The sequence below is a fragment of the Monodon monoceros genome, unplaced genomic scaffold, assembly GCF_005190385.1.
Source record: "Monodon monoceros isolate NGI ecotype Baffin Bay Population unplaced genomic scaffold, NGI_Narwhal_1 Super_Scaffold_6, whole genome shotgun sequence".
Taxonomy (NCBI): Eukaryota; Metazoa; Chordata; class Mammalia; order Artiodactyla; family Monodontidae; genus Monodon; species Monodon monoceros.
The window spans coordinates 53134057-53149828 of record NW_021703783.1 but is presented as its reverse complement, the minus strand read 5'-3'; the positions used below and the strand labels follow the sequence as shown (position 1 = coordinate 53149828).

General features: G+C 42.5%; 1 protein-coding gene across 2 annotated transcripts in view; it reads left to right on the top strand.

Moving 5' to 3' along the window:
• The window catches only part of CPM (carboxypeptidase M), a 127698-nt gene that overhangs the window by 43762 nt on the left and 68164 nt on the right, over window positions 1–15772 (top strand). For both annotated transcript variants that reach the window (XM_029205689.1, XM_029205688.1), the window contains exons 4-7: window positions 8837–9009; window positions 10396–10580; window positions 11276–11446; window positions 14967–15119. In XM_029205689.1, the coding sequence (XP_029061522.1) occupies window positions 8837–9009; window positions 10396–10580; window positions 11276–11446; window positions 14967–15119 (682 nt within the window). The remainder of the gene's footprint in view (window positions 1–8836; window positions 9010–10395; window positions 10581–11275; window positions 11447–14966; window positions 15120–15772) is intronic.

Here is a 15772-nt window from a genome sequence, read left to right as displayed (position 1 = left end):
GCTTGCCCGCTGCTCACCTCCTGTTGTGCGGCCCGGCTCCTAACAGGCTGCGGACCGGTGCCAGTCCTCGGCCCAGGGTTGGGGGAATCCCTGGTTTAGACCATCAAGCTTGGGGCTCTGTCATCCCCATCATTCAACAAACCCTTAAATTCCATCATGATGTCTTGCCTCTTTTCCAACTTACTGGGGATCAACTCTCTTTTTATTTTGTTTTATGTTATTTATTTTATGTTTTGCAAAATACCCTTTACCACACCTGCCTGCCCAGCCATTCTTGCCAGGCATTTGAAGATGCTCCTCTCCATTTCTCACCTTTCTTCCTCAGAGTATTTTGAGACTATGACAACTGCAGGGTCTTCTGTTCCCCAGAACCCCACACAACTGGGCAATACAGTGGGAGGGAAAGATAGTGCCTAGTCTTGACAGTAAAGAAAATTGACATAGGAATATCAAACACACTTAACTTTAAGGAATGTCAAAGAACAGGAATATTCCTATAAGTATAACCTGCTGACTTGCTACGACACTTCCAGGTCTGCAGTAGCGTGGGTGGCATGCACTGCTCGAACGATGGGCTTCCTGTCCCGGCTTAACCCTCCCCAACCCCAAGCTTTCTAGGAACAGGCTCCACCCCACATGACACACACACATTCTGCCCTTCCTAGGCACGCTGCTCAACCCGCCCTGGTCCTGCCGAGCCAGGGGACTTCTTGTCACTGGAGCTCAGATGCAAACACTTGCCTTTGAGAGAGTGGTTGGTCTTTGAACCTGATTTGGGGGTGGATGGAAATTACTTTTTTAGGCATAATGGGCTTTGCTCGAAAAGGCTTGATATTGCTGGGAGTCTGACCATAGTTGTTTTTAACAAAACAACTATTCATGACAGACAGCAGCCCAGACTTCCTTTCTCTTTCGCTATCTAGTCAATTGATCGAGGTCCTGTGGGATCCATTTTTAATGAGACACTGACTCCAGTAGTTTATTTATTGAATTCCTGGCGTTTCAGAGGTTGCAGCCTGATGCTTAGAAGTTAATCCTCTCAGTTGAAACTTCCAAAGAAAAGCAAGAGTCCTTCCTCTCACTCACCCCTGAATTCACTTGTACTTTCCCAAATTTCTGACATCTTGCCTTCCATGTAGTTAATGTATCCCATCAAATCGGGCTCTCTCATTCACTGTGATTCTTTGAGGAATGCTAAGGACTGAGGTGGCTCAGAGGGAAAAGTCCCAGTGTGTTTCGGGTGTGGGAACCTGAAGTCCTGCTATCCCCTGTGTGTCCCAGCTGGTAGCAGTATCTGGCGGCTCTGGGGGCCATTGAGAAACTTATTATCCTGAATTTAGATCTTGTATGTTCTGTCCTCCTGGAGCCACTAGGAGCTGGGGAAAGTGATGGCGTAACCCAGGAGCCAAAGGGTCACTTGGATTAGAAGGTTTAATCACCCTACTCATCCTTCTTCTCTTAGACCTTTTGGAATTGAAAGAGCATTTTCAAGAACCCACTATTAAAAAGCAACATAGATAACATTTGGGGGCAGTAGTTCTTAACCTTCTTTGGTTGGATTCCTTGCTATTCTGGCAGAAACTTTGAATGCTGATCTCAGGGTCCATGGATCTTCTAGGAGTTTGTGGATCTCACGTGGAGAAGCCCAGCAGGGGTCATATATGTACCGAGTAGTGTGGTGGACAGAATTGACTATGGTATTTTTTAAATGTTTCCTCTTTTCCCTGGACCCCACCTCAGCACCATCAGGAAGACCCAGTTATGTTGATCACACACACCATTTTCCCCCCATGAATTTTCACCTACTTCGTGATGCCTTCTTTTAGAATTGGGTCTTTATTAAATTAAAAATAACCTGTTATTATTACAAAATCAACATACGTACATCTTAGAAGAAATACAAGCAAAAAGAAAGCATTGTATACTGACCTTCTACAAATTAGGACTGTCGATTCCTTATCATTTATCCTTCCAGATATTTTTGTGTGTGCAGTTGCACCAAATGAGCGATGCTAATTTGCTCTTTGTAACATTTTTCAGTTAATACAAGCTACCCTTTCATGTCAGTAAATGTTTATCCTATCTTTACCTTATATCCCATGTTCTAGTTTCTCCAGTTGTCCTCAAAATGTCCCCCAAAGTGTCCGTTCAAAATTCTGTCCAAGATTATGCATCATATGTGGTTGACATATCCCTTGAATCTCCTTTAATCTAGCATATAAAGAATCTTTTCATGACGCTAGACTTAAGCGAGAACGTTGATCCATTGTGTGTCCTGCAGAACGTCCCTCAGTTTGGATTGTTTCCTTCCTTATAATATCATCGATTTTGTGCCTCTCATCCCTCTATTTACTTCAAACTGGAAGTTAAATCTAAAGGTTTATGGGATTCAGGTGAAACATTTTTGGCTACTGTGTATCTTCGGAATCGCGAAGGTGGGTGACTTTGGCTGGTGCCAAAGGTCCAGGCTGATTAGCCTGGCTACATCCGGAATGCATGAAGCACACTGAGGGGAGCAAAATCTACTTGAAACAGCCCATTTTCAGGTGAGAATTGTTACAAGAGAATGAAGTCAAACCTCCTCTGGTTTTGTATGATATTCCTCTTGTTCTCAGTCACCTTGTCATGAGCTCATGTCCTCACGATGCTGCATCGATCAGGCTGGCAAGTTCCCCTCCATACAGTACTCGCCAACAAGAAAAGAGTAACAGTAACCAACATTTACTGAGCATGGGCTACGCTAAGTGCTTTGTGGGCGGCCTTTCTTTTGCTCACTTCTGCAGAAGGCATGTTTGTTAGTGCGTTGACCAGGAAGGGAATGCAGGTTTCTGTTGGTCCTCTGGGCCTGCATCAGAGCCTGAGCAGTGAGCCTTTCCCAGCTATGGCTCTGCCTCCTTGACCCCCTCCACTGCCTTTGGAACGTTCTGTTTTTACTGTTTTCCTTTTTACATATAGATATATGATCTATCTCAAATTAATTTTTGTTTGGATGGATTCCCAGTTGTTCCAGCCCCATTTGATTAGAAGATTTGGGCTCGTTCACCGTGTGAAAGCGTAGCAAACTCTTAGAGTAAGACTGGAGTGAGCATCTCCGTGTCACTTTTCTCTGTCCCTGTCTCATGCCTGCTGCCCGCCTCTCCTCCCTGATTGCTGGGGAGTCACACGGGGAAGCCGACGGAAAGAGCACCCGCCGCCCTTGTCACCTGCTGTTCATGCTTTTTCAGAGTGAGGGAGACATTTCTGAGCTTCTAACTTTTCTCATTTTAGTAGGACTAGCAGGTGTTTTCCTGGTTTATCCAGGTTCTTGTTTGTACACACATCAGCGTGTGGAATTGTAGAAGCCCCAGTCCCGGGTGTCATTCACACAGGCTCCTAAGCAGTGTGTGCACAGCTGACATCCAACCCTTGTTATTCATTGGGAGGGATGAGACCAGAGGTCCCTGGGCGGGGCTCTCTGCCCTTCCCCTGCTCCACAAATATTCACATCGTTTGGGAGCGGGGTCTTTGTTCCCCTCGCCCTCCTCTGACACCTCATTCTGCTACTGGCTGGCTTTGTAGTAAACTATTACCTATAATCTAAAATCAGAGCTTTAATGAACGCTGGGACCATCCCCTGGAAATGGAAACATCTAGTACCCTCAGCCTAAATGTGGGTGCAGGAGAGAAGCCTGGAAAATCACTCCTTGCTCCTTCCTCGAGCCCTCCCTGTTCTATGTTTTGTGCCTATCTGCCATCCCATGTTTTAAAATTTTTGCAGGAAAGAAAATTTTATATCTGGGCAATCTCTAGATTGTTAAGACATCTCTAATCCCTGTCTAATGGAAATATCCAAGTGAGGCATGACTATGTGTTTAAAAAGTCAGGTGCCTGGAATTTTAAGCTAATCCAGGAGCAGGCAAAGTGCAGGTGAGAGGTTGGGTCCACAGGTTCCCTTGACTGCAGGGCCCATGGTCTTTAAGTATGGGGGGAGGTATTCAGTCTATGTCTGTTAAGCATAACTGAATTGCCAATTCTGATTTTTTTTTTTCTAGAGTTTTTTTTTTTAAGCTTCTGTTTCTTAAACATCAATGAATTATTTTTCCTATGAATGGTTTATTTGGGTATAAAGTTCTGAAATACCCACATCACACTTAGAATTTCACATTTGGTGGCATTAATTTATAGTTTATTGGATTCCAGATACATAATGGAAAGGAAAAACTGCAAAAATATGGATAATACTGATCATATTTTTCAACCCAAAAATAAAGGCTAAATGGTTTTTTGCACACCTTCTAGGTATAAGAGACATTTAGACAGTAGTTTGTATGTCTAAATGTCTATATTTAGAGGGTATTTTAATGTTCTACGTGAACAACAGGACATAATATCCAGGATTGTGCCTATCCTGGAAGATCTTGGGCTGTGTAGTCAACATGCAATAGAGGTTCCAAACTTACTAAAACAAGACAAAACAAAGCTTGCCACTTCTCAAGTTGAGGGGTGGGGGTGGGGGTCAGTCAGGGTCGGTCAGGCCATTGTAATATGTGTGAACACTGTCAGGAGAGCACAGGTGAGGAGAGTTAAAGGACCACCTAGGTAGGTCATGGAACCCAGACTTGGGGAGGCCACAGAAAAGTGTGCTAGATAATGTAATATTAGGCTAATATTTGAAGATGAAGGATTTAGCTAGGCATTAAGACAAATGAATTAAGTCTGTTACATACCATGTGGAGCCCCAGAAGCTGCACTACAGTGTAGCATTTCAAGACTCCACGATTAGGAGAGCTGAAGTGTTGGTACTACCCTCTAATTCACTCTCGTACAATACACTACCCAGTTGTGGATTGTTGCTTCAAAATTGTTTTCCAATTGTTCTTAGAAGTGCTAGAACATTGATTTTTATCTGACAAATTCCCACTTGACTGAACTGAAGAAAAACTGATAGAGAATTTATTTTCTGCTTTCTGGGTTCTTGCCATCTTTTTTTTTTAACTTTTTATTTTATACTGGAGTATAGTTGATTAACGATATTGTGTTAGTTTCAGGTGTGCAGCAAAGTGATTCATATACATGTATCTATTCTTCTTCACTTTTCCCATTTAAGTTGTTACATAATATTGAGCAGCATTCCCTGTGCTATACAGTAGGTCCTTGTTGGTCACCTATTTTAAATGTAGACGTGTGTACACGTCAATCCCAAACTCCCTGACTATCCCTTCCCCCCACCCTCCCCCCGGTAAACATAGGTTCCTCCTCTAAGTCTGTGAGTCTGTTTCTGTTTTGTAATAAGTTCATTTGTATCATTTTTTTTTAGATTCTGCATATAAGCGATATTATACAATATTTCTCTCTTTCTGACTTACTTCACTCAGTATGACAATCTCTAGGTCCATCCTGGGTTCCTGCCATCTTAATGACCGGATGAATTATCAGAGAAAGACTCTAGAAGCTGGTGTGCTCACCCAGCCTTTCAGGCTCTTCATTAGGGATTCTTTCATTAAGTCCACACTCTCACAAAAGGAGCTTAATGAAAGGCTGGTTAAGCTAACGGAAACAGTTTTGACCACATTCTTTTTTAAAATTTTAGTCTCTCTAAGGTTTCATATTCAAAGACTTAATTTTAAACGAAGGGAGGTCTATACATAAAACATGAATGAGTGTTTGAGACATTTATATTAAGGTTGAGAAGAATTAACTTGAATAATATGTGGCATAAATTTGCTGTTACAGAGACAGGAAAATATGGTCCAAGAAAACAAGAGGACTTTGTTTAACTCCCTCTGAAATTGCATCTGTTTACCTCACCATTTTTTTAAATTATCTAACTCTTAATTGGTTCTTTATCATACTTCCAAGATTTTTCTTTCACCCTCTGCAGTTACGAACTTGTGGTTTGTTTTGGAATATGGAGACAAACAGAAAATACCTTGGTCACACATTCGTTACCTTGAAAGAACCATGATTTTATTGTTTTTGTAAAAATAAGATAGGTTTTCTTTAATTTAAAAACAATACTAGAAAAATAAGAGGAAATAAAAACTATTCAGAATACTATCGCTCAGAAATCACCATCATTAGTATTTGCCAGATGGTATTCTAGACATCTATGTTATTTCTACAGTAATAGAATGAGAGGAATCAAAAGGATATAAAATGAAATGTGTGTCATACGTGTTATCTTTAAATAAGAAGTATGAGGTTTAACTTTACTTGAATTTAACAGAATAGAACTGAAGTGAAATGAAAATAATTGGTGAACTTGGTATTTTCTCAAAATAATAAATTATCGGAAGATTCTTCTAAAGTCAAAAAATTAGGAAAAACTTTGGGCTTCCTTGGTGGCGCAGTGGTTGAGAATCTGCCTGCTAATGCAGGGGACACGGGTTCGAGCCCTGGTCTGGGAAGATCCCATATGCCGCGGAGCAACTAGGCCCGTGAGCCACAACTACTGAACCTGTGCGTCTGGAGCCTGTGCTCCGCAACGAGAGGCCGCGATAGTGAGAGGCCCGCGCACCGCTATGGAGAGTGGCCCCCGCTTGCCACAACTAGAGAAAGCCCTCGCACAGAAACGAAGACCCAAGACAGCCAAAAAAATAAATAAACAAATGTGGGGTTTAAAAAAAAAGAATTTTTAAAAAAAGGAAAAACTGAAATTATAATGATTTGAAATATGTATTTTTTTAAACTTTGGATAATATCCTATGACCCATTGCTGGGAAAAGTGGAGGAATTAGCATTTTGAAAAGTTTTCTGTCCTCTCCTTTCCTCTCCCCCCGGCACCCACCCTTGCCGTTAGCTATAAACCTTAACTTTTACCTTCTATCCTATACCCACACCACCAGAGTTGCTTAATTTAGTTCTATAGTTTAATCACAGCTTCTTACTCTTTGTTTTCATTTTCTTGTGGGTGGATGAATTTAACTGCGAACTCCTGTCTTGAGTTTGGGCGTGCTTCAGAATGTAGGATTCAGATAGTTAAGAGGAAATTCACATTTAGAACCATGCGAGGATTCCAATATATCTCACTTGGTACTTAACCTGGGACTCAGAGGGGCCTCAGGTTTTTCCTGGTACGTCCCTCTAATGGAACCATCCTACAGTCTCCAACCAGCATTTAGAAATCTCACTTCCTTCTCTCTTTCCTTGATCTTTTCTCTTCCCCAACCCCTGTCCAGAAAAGCCCCTTCAACCAACTACACTGTCCACCTTTAAAGCCACCTTTCACAGCTTGAAATTGCCAGCCCCTCCTCCTCTGGTTTCAGGGAAGCCAGTAAGGAGTGTCCAAATGTGCGTGATCTTCCAAAACACTGAATTGGAAATCCAGTGTGTGACTCACTTGACTTTTTTGGTTATTAAGCACCTTTTGTAAGGTTTGTAAGGACCTTTTTCAAGTGACAATTTTGACTGTAAAAACAAAAATCACAGTGGTGGAAGAAGATAGACATGAGTAGGAAAAAAATTGCAGTTAGAATGGAATTTACTTCTACTCTGAATTTTATGGCTACCTATAAATATGTAATTTACATATTTAAAATTTTCTTAGTTCCATTTTAATCCGTGTTCATTAGGATAACAAATTCATAAAATGTGATCTCTTTGCTTGCCAGCGAGGGGCATAAAGTATGGAATTGCTCATCCTTTGTTCCAACAATGAATTGCTACAGAGCAGTCATAAATGAAAATTCTTTTCCTGCCCACGGCCTTCATTAATGTACCAGAAGCACTGTCCTTATTTAACCACCTGCTGCCCTGATTTCCCATATACTAACTGCTCTACAACATCTGATCACATGTAAGAGGTAAATATTCCTTACTTAGAAGCAGAATCTTTGAACTCAGGATTACAGGGGAAAAGTAATATAGCCTAATCAAATCTTTCTAGAATAAGGTTGAATATGTGAATTCCTTTTAAAAAAAAAAAAAACTAAATCTCTCCCTTGGGGATTATAAAGCAAGCTTTTTCACAGGCCTTCAGTTTCCCAATCATTGTTGGTACATAAGGTAATTTTAGGTGAATGTGACCATGTTTATTTTCAGTCATGCTTTTATTTTACTATGTATGCAATTAGAAACATATCTAGCAAAATGGTAATTATACACAGTTTCTTATTTTTAATGTAAGTAAAAAGTGAGCCAATTTAAAGAAAATGCAAGCTAAATAACAGTATAGATAATATGCAGATATGGCAAAAAATTGTGAGGATGTTGTGCCAAAGAAACATGAGGATGTGGAAATCAGAAATACAGAGGTACAGCAAACACTGCACAAACGTGCAAGAGGGGAATTTGGAGATAAAAGAACTTGGAAACGGGGGAATATGAAAATCAGACCTATTTAAATTAACCTACTTAAATTATGCATATTACAAATTCAGATTTTTCTCTATTAAAATCTACATATCTACTGCAGTGGTTCTCCACGAATCATCCACCGAGACACGCACCACGGCTCTCCCGTGTGTCAGGCATGCTTGTGGAGGCGCACAACGCCCTGCCTGATCTCTAGCTCCCCCTCTCGCCACCCCTCCAGGAAGTATTTGGAAGACAGACAAACTGGAAGTAGGATAATAAGAATAACCTTTACTCCACTCTTAATTCATTTTTAGTAAATTATTTACTTATAGGTACTTTTTTTTAAGTTAACTTAAAAAAAACCTTTTACTCACAAAGGTTTTGCAGCACACCAGTGATGGATTGCCACGTGCCAGAGTGTCAGTATACCAGAGAAACGGTGGTCTGACAACTGGTTTTGGTCTCACATATCATGTGTAGTGCTTGTTTTTGGGGAATTTGTGCTTTGGGGACTGTTTTTCTCTCACCTAACGATATCCTCTTCTCTGTTTAACACCTATAGGCTGTAGGGCGGGAACTGCTGCTCCATTTAATTGAGTATCTCGTAACCAGCGATGGAAGAGACCCTGAAATCACAAATCTAATTAATAGTACCCGGATACACATCATGCCTTCAATGAACCCAGATGGATTCGAAGCTGTTCTAAAGCCTGACTGTTTTTACAATAAGGGAAGGTAAGCACGGGCTAGTCTATCTTTATTTAAAACAACAAAAGCATAAAAAGCCCCCCATCAGATCAGACCCCTTCGCCCTGTAAAGAGAAGTTAGCGAACCATCTCATAACCTGTGTCATGTCGCTGCTGTGCTGGAAACTTTTCAGGGCTGCCCATTGCTTTGACCTTGAGAAGTAAAATCCTGAGCAAGGCTGCTTTACCCCTGCGCCTGCCTCACTGCTCCGGCTTCATTGCCTGTTCCCCCGCACTCACCCTGCTGCAGCCGCTCAGACCTCCCTTCATCTTCTGCAACCACCAGCTGCCTTCTCACCCCTGGCATTTCCCACCCCTCCCCCCGCACCCTGCTTCAACAGCATTTCCTCAAAGCCTCCTTCCCTAACCTATCAGATATTAGAGCCCCAATTATTCTCACATCACCTGGCACTTTACCCTCATAGCACAATCTTTAATGTCTCATTTCTTGTTTAATGTCTACCTGAGGGCAGGAATGCTGCCCATGTGTTCATCCCTGTTAAATCCCAGGGCCTAGGGTAGTACCTAGACCCTCAATAAACAGGTTGATTTATTAAGCCAGCACACGAACTAATCACAAAGAAGGGTGAGTCTTGTAGTATTTCTGATTTAAAGTTTATTGTGTTTCAAGCAGCCTCAGGAAGTTTGGAATTTCTCAAATGTCTGGTAAACACTGATATTTGTGCAATTAAAAATTTGTTTTTACCAAAGATTAATAAATCACCGCTTGATTCCCTCCCACGTTTAAGTTTCTTAGCCTATTTAAACATGGCCAGTCCGCTTTTCAGAAATACGTTTGTATAAAATAGCATGTTCCTGTTGTTTCTGTTACCAATTGCTATGCAACAAACTGCCCCTAAATTGAGGGACTTAAAACAACCAACTCTTTAGTTACTCTCCACTCTGTAAGTTAGGAATTTGGGCAGGGCAGAGCAGGGATGGCTAATCTCTATGCCATGATGTCAGGGGCTTCAGCTGGGGTCTGGCTGGGACCGTATCTCTAGAGTCTCAGTTCTGGCTGTCACCTGGGTCCCTCATTCTTGCACATGGACCCTTGACGTGGATAGCACTGGGGTCTCAGGGTTCCCAAATGGGAGTGTCAAGAGCAAAAGCCCCGAAATGCAAACACTTATCAGACCTCTGCTTACATCCGAATCACTACTCTCCCATTGGCAAGAACAAGTCACACGGGAGGGGACAACATATTGTGTGAATGCCAGCTGTGATTCACTGGAGGCTGCCAAGGCAACCATCCACCACCTCTGTATTCACATTTGGAAAAACACCTGGAGCCCAAAGCAAAGGTCTACACACTGCACGAATCTGCTCCCTCAGACAGCAATAGTAAACCCTAAAAAATTCTTTCTTTTAAAGGGAAAATAGTAACTTCTATGACCTGAATAGAAATTTCCCCGATGCTTTTGAATTTAATACTGTACCAAGGCAGCCTGAAACTGTGGCAGTCATGAAGTGGCTGAATACAGAGACATTTGTCCTTTCTGCAAACCTCCACGGTGGTGCCCTGGTGGCCAGTTACCCATTTGATAATGGTGTTCCAGGTAAGCAAACTTGGGCCCAGCTCTTGCTTTCTAAGTCCAGAGTGAAACTGCAAACTCTCTGCCTCTGAATGGGGATACACTCTTCCTCTCCCCACTTAACTTCTCTGGCAGGGATAGAAAGAGCCCCATTCTCTTGACCCCCAGCTATCCTTCCTACAATTTATAAACAGTAGATGGGCAAGGTAGCTGAACTGATAACAACACGGGATTACTTGACATTCATCAGTGAAACAGTAAAATTGGGATTTAAATTAGCCCACAAAAGGCAACACGGCTAAATAAATAAATAAATAAAACGAATCATGTAAGTAATAGTTCCTGATTCCTCTTAAAACTGGGGGATAAGGTATGTACCAATGACTTAAAGTATTCGAGTGGCTTCATTTAATCCCTACAGTACCTAAGGAAAGTTTACTGACCTCCAGAAATCAGCAAGGGTGACTAAGAAGGTATTTAACTTTTAAGCTGAGAAGGAGTTTAGACATGGACATGGTTGTTTTGTGTAATATTGCCTTCTGTATGTCCATTAAAAACTAGGAAGAGGAGTAAAGGGAGTATTCGTGGAAGTGGGTAGAGGATCTCACTAGGAAATTAGAGCCTTTGTGTGTGATGTGATGATGTATGTGCTAATATGGTGTGTGCTTCCTCCAACTATAACTTCAACTAAAAGGTCTTGGTCTGTCTTTCATGTACAGCCACTGGAACATTATACTCTCGGAGCTTAACCCCTGATGATGATGTTTTTCAATATCTTGCACGTACCTACGCTTCAAGAAATCCCGACATGAGGAAAAGAAATCCATGTAGAACTAAAATAGAGTTTCCTGGTGGAATTGTAAATGGATACTTTTGGTATCCACTCAAAGGTGAGTTTCTCTTCATTCTGCTATTCTCCTTACTGCCTTCCCCCAGAGGTGCCAGCTGGCCTTCACCCCAGCAGTTGCCAAAAGTTAGGCACAGTGCAGTCCCTTCAGTCATGTCTCTGTCAGCTAATATCACAGAGCAGTGAGGGGAACTGATCATTTGAGAGATGCTCAGACATGTTCCCCACTGCCAAAGCCTCCTAACTTCAGACACTGGTTCAGCATTTACCTTTGAGCTGGGAACTGTGCCAGGAAAGATGAACAGGACACAGATATTAAGCCCAAGTTTAATAGAGAAGAGCAACATACAAATAAATAATTGTGACGGCATGTAATGTGAATAAAAGTAGAGATTTAGGGCTTCCCTTGGTGGCGCAGTGGTTAAGAATCTGCCTGCCAATGCAGGGGACATGGGTTTGAGCCCTGGTCTGGGAAGATCTCACATCTCAGTTGCACGGAGCAACTAAGCCCGTGCATCACAACTACTGAGCCTGTGCTCTAGAGCCCACAATCCACAACTACTGAGCCTGCGTGCCACAACTACTGAAGCCCACACGCCTAGAGCCCGTGCTCCGCAACAAGGAGAGCCACTGTAATGAGAAGCCCGCCACCGCATCGAAGAGTAGCCCCTGCTCACTGCAACTAGAGAAAGCCCACGCACAGCAAGGAAGACCCAACGCAGCCAAAAAAAAAAAGTAAAAATTTTTAAAAGTAGAGATTTAGAAAAGGTACAGTGTATCACAGGGGTGTAAATCCAAAATACATCAGGGAGTAGTGAAGGCCTTACAGAAATGTAATGCTTATGTCTCATCCAGTGGGGACAGCTGCTACTTAGAACAAGGTAATTATTGCCATGCAGCAGTGGGGGGCAATATTGCCAGATCTTCCAGTTTGTGAAGCAAGCTGGATATTTCCATGAAGTCTCCTGATTTTAAAACCACTTTGCAGGCTAAACGAAAGAGCCTTCTAGTTTTTCTCCCTTGGAACAGGACGGCCAGGCGAGGGAGGGAGTGAGAAGCTGGCCATGTAGGGAACGTGGCGGAGGGGTGTTCTTGTCAGAAGGAATAATATAAGCAGAAGCCCAGGGGTGTCAGAGTCCTAGTCTGGAAATTGACAGAGTAGGAGGGACCTAGGACAGAAGGGTGAGAGGGGAGATAGTGGGCTGGAACCAGGTTTCCACTGCCTCAGTGGAAAGTGCCCCCTTCCAGACTGGTCAGCTGACCCTACCAACAGCAACCCCCATCCTGCATTTCTGCACACAGCCTACTTCCTCAGTTGTCACTTTGGACGCACAGGCTATCAAGTAGTCTTGCACAAACTGGGACTTTTGTGTCTGGGCAGGTCTCTGCCAGCTTTCCAGATAATATAAGTAAGCATAGACCACAAGTGAGAGGAACCAGGACCAGCCAGATACCACAACATCCCAAACTTCTCTCTGGTGTCCGGGAGACAGCCTCCCCACTCCCACCACAGGGCTGTAGCCTAGTCCCCGCTCACTACTCTCCATAGGGAGGAGAGGGCCCCCTCCTGCCCAGTGGCAGTGCTGTCCTTCATGTGCATTGTCTGTAACTTTCAAGACAGATCCAGATGTGTGGGAGATTAACTAGGAACCTAATTTTGCCATTGGGAGTTGTTCCCAAGTGTGCCTGTGTCAGCTGTGTATCTCTGTGAGAAAAAAAGAGGGCAGAGCCAGAAACTTTGAGGCGCTTAGAGCATTCTGGCTCAGCCTGGAGGCTTTTTCGGCCAGGCCTGACTGGCATTATCTGGAGTGGCACACACCCTCCACACTTGGTATTCTCCATCCAGCGTGCTTTGCACACCTGTTTTGCACGCCTGTTTTGCCATTTAACTTCTTTCTACCTGAGACACAGCCATCCAGCCAAGGGCTTTTGTTTTGTTTCATTTCTCTCTTCCTTTTTTCCTTCTTCTATTTCCTGGTGAAAATGAGGGCAGAGAGAAATACAAAACTTGTAAGTAAAGGAAAAGAAAGGACAGAGTAATTCTTCCTGGCTAAAATCGGTACGTACATAGATATTACTCAATGTTGACGTAATATTTTGACCATTTTATGAGCATAAATTTTTTTTACTTCATTACTTCCCAAATACCCTGATGAAATTGGGAATACATATTTCACTGGGCAGATATCAAGTATAACTAATTAAAATCTGGCAGAGACTACTTCCTTCAAAGTTACCATATTTCTTCAAATCCAAGATGCCGCTGATTGTAAAACATGTCCCACCAAGAAAGAAAAAAGTTTCCAGCCAAACTAATAACCCAATGATGTTATTCAGCCATCAAATTTAAGATACTTCCCAATTCAGAGATTTTAAAATATGAAAAGTTTTACATCTTAGAAACTATAAAATACGGTTATAACCCTTTGAAAATAGGGTGTTGAGAGGTAAGAACTAGAAAGTGAGCATGGGCAGTGGTAACCCCAGAAGTACCAGGGGCCTGGGTCTTCCCCTGCTCCCTGAGAATCAGCATGGCACCTTCCCTCTCATCCCCAAACGCAGTGCCATGTGATGGCTGAGAGCATGGGGGCGCTAGGAAGATGGCCTGTGCTCCAGTCTCAGCCATTCACTGGCAAGAATCCCTGGGCACATGACCTACCATTTGTGATTAAGCTTCCTCATCTGTAAAATACGAGTGATAATTACTGTGAGGATTAAATGAGTGGATGGTGAAGCTCTTCAAACAGTACCTAGCAAGAGCAAACACTCAGTAAACACTGGCATTATTATTCCTCCAAATTCATATACTTAGCTTTACAGAATAAATGTGTTTATGAATGGTTTGTAGAAATATTTTAAAAGAAAATATCACTCTAGTTTATATCTGTTTAAAATGTAATTTAGGAAGAAATGTAACTTGAAGAATCCTTTTTTTTAAAATAAATTTATTTTTGGCTGCGTTGGGTCTTCATTGCTGTGCGTGGGCTTTCTCTACTTGTGGCAAGCAGGGGCTACTCTTCGTTGTGCTGTGTGGCCTTCTCATTGCAGTGGCTTCTCTTGTTGTGGAGCACAGGCTCTAGGCACACGGGCTTCAATAGTTGTGGCTCGCAGGCTCTAGAGTGCAGGCTCAGTAGTTGTGGCACACGGGCTTAGTTGCTCTGTGGCACGTGGGATCTTCCCAGACCAGGGATTGAACCTGTGTCCCCTGCATTGGCAGGCAGATTCTTAACCACTGCGCCACCAGGGAAACCCTTGAAGAATCCTTTTTGTAATTGTGATTTTTAAAAAGGACCCTTCCTCTACCCCTCACTTAATTTTGATGCACAGCTAAACATCAGTCAGCTCTGATTCAGTTACCCATATGGGAGTATTTAGGATTGCTTTGTCATGCCTGGATAATAAAATGTCAAGCTCTAATTGTACTTGCTAATATGTCAAATTCATCTTTTCCTGTTTACGTGTACTTTCACTACCACTGTCTGATTCACCTGTCCCCAAGGTACGTGATACTTGGCTTCACTCCAATCTCAGACTTAAAAAAAATTAAATATGCTTGTGTTTAGGTGGAATGCAAGATTACAACTACATCTGGGCCCAGTGTTTTGAAATTACGTTGGAGCTGTCATGCTGTAAATATCCTCGCAAGGAGAAGCTTCCAAGCTTCTGGAACGAAAACAAAGACTCACTGATTGACTATATAAAACAGGTGCACATAGGTTTGTAAGATTTTCTTATTAATTCCTGTTAACACAAAATATAGCATCTGGCAAACCCTCTGGGCTGAGAAAATGCAAGCCCCTATTTATGTTTTCTAGGTATAGCCTCATTTTTAGTACCAGAACAATGGTTCAGAATTCTCTCTGCGTGAACATCTGCAGCCTGTGAGAAGTGCAGCACCTGTCGGTTCATATAAGAGAAAGCATGGTGTGTGTTACTTTAATATGCGGGTGTAAAATCCAGGGTACTTCTAATTTTACAAGTTGAATGACCTGGAAATCTGGCAAAAGATCAGGAAAACAGGCTGTTACTCTGTTACATTTATCACCCATTTAGAAAGAAGCCAAGTTTGCTTGTCACTTGCCATATAATATCACAGACCAGAGAACTTTGGACATGCCATTTTGCATTTCTTCTAGAACTGGGGTGGTTACCTAGCACCGTTAGCTTCAACCCCTCCCACCCCTCAACTCTGCCAAATGACCTGGCATTGGGAGTCTTTGCAGCCTGTTTTTTGATGGCTGTCTGGCCTTTATCACAGATGAGCAGACTTAATGTGACAAGAGTGGTCCTTCTCAAACATGTGCAGCAGACTCACCAGGAGGGTTTGTTAAAATGAGATTGCCAGGCCCCATCCCCAGAGTTTCTGATT